The sequence below is a fragment of the Anopheles gambiae genome, chromosome X (assembly GCF_943734735.2).
Source record: "Anopheles gambiae chromosome X, idAnoGambNW_F1_1, whole genome shotgun sequence".
Taxonomy (NCBI): Eukaryota; Metazoa; Arthropoda; class Insecta; order Diptera; family Culicidae; genus Anopheles; species Anopheles gambiae.
The window spans coordinates 8,597,811-8,601,244 of NC_064600.1; the positions used below are offsets into that span (position 1 = coordinate 8,597,811).

At 51.1% G+C, this 3,434-nt stretch overlaps 1 protein-coding gene across 1 annotated transcript; it reads left to right on the forward strand.

Annotated features, from left to right (window-relative positions):
* Positions 1–569: 569 nt before the first annotated feature.
* On the forward strand, positions 570–2,449 carry LOC1271753 (antigen 5 like allergen Cul n 1). The gene has a single exon (XM_310606.6). It carries the CDS (start codon positions 776–778, stop codon positions 1,742–1,744), a length of 969 nt encoding a protein of 322 aa, XP_310606.6. The 5' UTR covers positions 570–775; the 3' UTR covers positions 1,745–2,449.
* The last annotated feature ends 985 nt before the right edge of the window (positions 2,450–3,434 follow it).

A 3,434-nucleotide genomic window follows, 5' to 3' on the forward strand; every position in this document is an offset into this window, starting at 1 on the left:
CACCATCAGTATGCAAATATCGGGCCGAGCCGTCTTCTCGCGTTTGAATCAGGTCCCGCCGGACCCGCCCGATCCGAACCGCGCTGTCATCGATACGGTCTCACAATTCCGTCCATCCATCAAATCCCATTTATTACCTTCGGCCCAGTAAAAGAAACTCCTGCGCAACCGCCCAGGCAGAAGCCAGCAGCGACCTGCCGGGCCCGGGATCTGCAGGTGTTAAGCCCAGCTGATTTGAACATTGGAAGGTGTGCGGGACAACACCAGCAATAAAACGAATCGCACCCACTGACCTTGGCAATCCAGTGCCAGAGTGTCTCGGGAGGGCATTACTTTCCCGATACAGTTACATTAGCATCTTCGTTGTTGTTTTTTTTTTTTTTTTTGTTTGTTCTCACTTTGGTGACATCGAACCGATTCGGCAGTCAACCGCGGATGACTAAACCACGGCCACCCGAGACCTGAGCCGGTCGTGCGATCGGAGAACCGGTTTCGCCAAACCTCTGGGGCAAGCCAAGAATACAAAAAAAGAAAAGCTACGAATTGGCCTTGTGGTTGGAGCGCGATTTCCGATATTCGTTCGCGTTTCGCTTGCGCGCATCGCGTTATCACACGTGCGGGCGACTTCCCGTGGTTTGGAAATTTTGGGGTCTAAAATCCCGGACCGCTCGAGCCTCTCGCTTCCCCACCCGCCCCGCACGTTCTGGTATCATCCTGCGGCTCCGGATCCGGTTTCGCACAGGGCGGCGGGTGTGTGTGCAAGACCGTCCCCACCATGCTGGGCGAGTTTCGCACCATGCTGGAGCACGGCACCGTTCTTGGCAGCATCGTCACCGTCAGTCGCTGCTCGCAGCTCGTGCTAAGTGTGTGTCGTGCCTGCTTTTCCACCCCGAGGGTCGGTAGTGCCAGCAAGGGACGTGAGACTTGCCCCGTGGAAGGAACTTCCCCGAAGCAGCTGTCTGTGATGGCAGGATCGACGCACCGGCTGACGCTGGGCAGTGGCATGGTGCTGCTACTACTACTTCTACTGCTGCCCGGCCGTCGCTCCCAGACGAGCAACTACTACTGCCAGCGGAGCATGTGCCCGACGGGCGATGCGCACGTCGGCTGCTACGCGGAGCTGCCGTTCGGCAAGTCCTGCCAGGGCCAGAAGCCGCAGCTCGTGCCGATGACGCCCGAGCGGAAGGCGATGATCCTGCAGCAGCACAACCGGCAGCGGCAGCGGCTCGCCCTCGGCACGCTGCCCGGGTACGGGCCGGCCTACCACATGCCGCAGCTGTACTGGGACGACGAGCTGCAGTACCTAGCGGAGGTGAACGCGCGGTCCTGCGTGTACGCGCACGACCACTGCCGCAACACGTACAGCTTCCCGCGGGCCGGCCAGAACATTGCGATCATCCGCCATTTCGGCCTCAACCTCACCAAGGAGTCGGTGTACACGTACATCATCGACCACTGGTACAACGAGTATCCGCTCGCGACCACCTTCGTCGACCAGTACCCGGTGAACTACGTCGGGCCGGAGTTTGCCCACTTCACGCAGATCGTCAACGACCGGGCGGTGCGGATGGGCTGCGGCATGGTCAGCTGGGAAACGTACAACGGGTACGTCTGGACGAACGACTATCTCGTGTGCAACTACGGCTACTCGAACGTGATCGGCGACCGGTCCTACACGAAGGGACCGGTTGCGGCCGGCTGCACGACCGGCCGGAGCGTCGTCTATCCGGGCCTCTGCCTGTGAACCGATCTCTCTGTCTCTCTGTCTCTCTGTCTTTCTCTCTCTCTCTCTCGCTCTGCCTCTCTGGTTGGCGGAAGCGCTGCAAGCGGAAGAGCTGCCGAAGGCAATCAACGCAAGGGAAGGGTAGCAGGAAATCGTTCCGATGCTAATTTCTGCGAAAGCACTCCCTACGATCTCGTCGGACGCTCTTCAACTCTGTCGGTGGGGACAGAGCGCTGCACAGCTTGGAACGGTCTTATCAGGCGTGACCGGGCAGGTGTGACTGACACTCTCACCTTCAACATCGCATCGCATCAACCATTCAATCCATTCGTGGCGTGTTGCAGCTGTTATAGGATGTTATAGCTGCCGCTTTGTTGTTTGTGCTCGTGTAATGTAGCTGTTTGGAGTATTCATTAAGTAACATTCGCCCATGACGATTGCGAGTTATCATAGCTTTGCGCGCGTGTCTGTGTGTGTTTGAGTGTATGTGTGAATATGTGTGTATGTGTCTGTGCGTGTGTGTGTGTGTGTCGAAGCTCATTTCATTCATCTCAACTCTGCGCTTCTGTTGTAGCCAATAATAAATAAGACCTGACTCACGGGATAGCTAAAAGCATTGTTGCTGGCAGAAAAGAAAAATAAATCTCCGCTTCCTAACCCCCAGACCTTTTCGACATTTATCGAGGCTTTTACAGGCGGGGAAGGAAGAGGCAAACGCTAGAAAAAGAGTTTCATTTCATTCTTTCATTTCCTTTCCTTTGCTTTTACTTCCGTTTATGGTCTGTGTCTTGCCAATTTGCTCGTTCTTGCGTTTAGATTTGAAACGCTGATATCTATTGGGCTGCGTACTCGTTGGCTGTTTACACTTTCGCTGCCACGTATGCAGCCATTTGGGTGGGAAAGCTTTGCCAGTTTGTATACCAGTTGCATGCAGGAAGTGCGAAATTGTATGCGAGCTCTGCTTCAGGCTGTTGTGCTTAGCAAAGTAAGGCTGCGCTCTATGATGCATCGAGCAGGTCAAACAAACATAACTTGCACTAGATTTCGATTACGTGATTGTAAACCTTTACAAACTGCTGGCATTTTGGAACCTTGTATTAGCGTGCTATGCTTTTAAATGTACTGAGCTAACAAAAAAACTGGAAGTAACTATACATTTACGCTCAATTTGCATGGTTTGCATCCTAAGAGATGTTTTTACACCGTTTTTGAGCCGAAATAAACAATGCTTAGCTGCTTTTGAACATTTTTCTTCTGTAAGTAAACATTTGAGGTCCAACTGAAATACTGATAACTATCTGAGCTTCGTTTAATCGTTACTAAACAATTAAAACGCCTTAGTTGATCAGTTTACTTCGGGGAGTTTAGCGTTTTGTGTGAACGTTGATTTACAAAAAAGTACGGTTTTCTGTTTCAAGCCAACAAGCTAAAAACTACAACCAGTTGTAGGTACAATGTTCATCATCCGGGTTGTATCCATTTGACTGCTACGGTCTCCCATATTGGATTTCACTCCTTGTGTTTCTTTTTTTGGTACTGTTTAGAATGAGTTATAATTATTTTAATGATTTTTAAAATATCGATCCAAATTATGTTTAATATTTAACCTGACAAAATATGTGTAATTCAGAAAAAAGTGAATCCTTCATGAGCATGCCACGAATTGGCTTTTTTTATATATTTTTCAGACTAAAACAATCAAGGCTGAAAA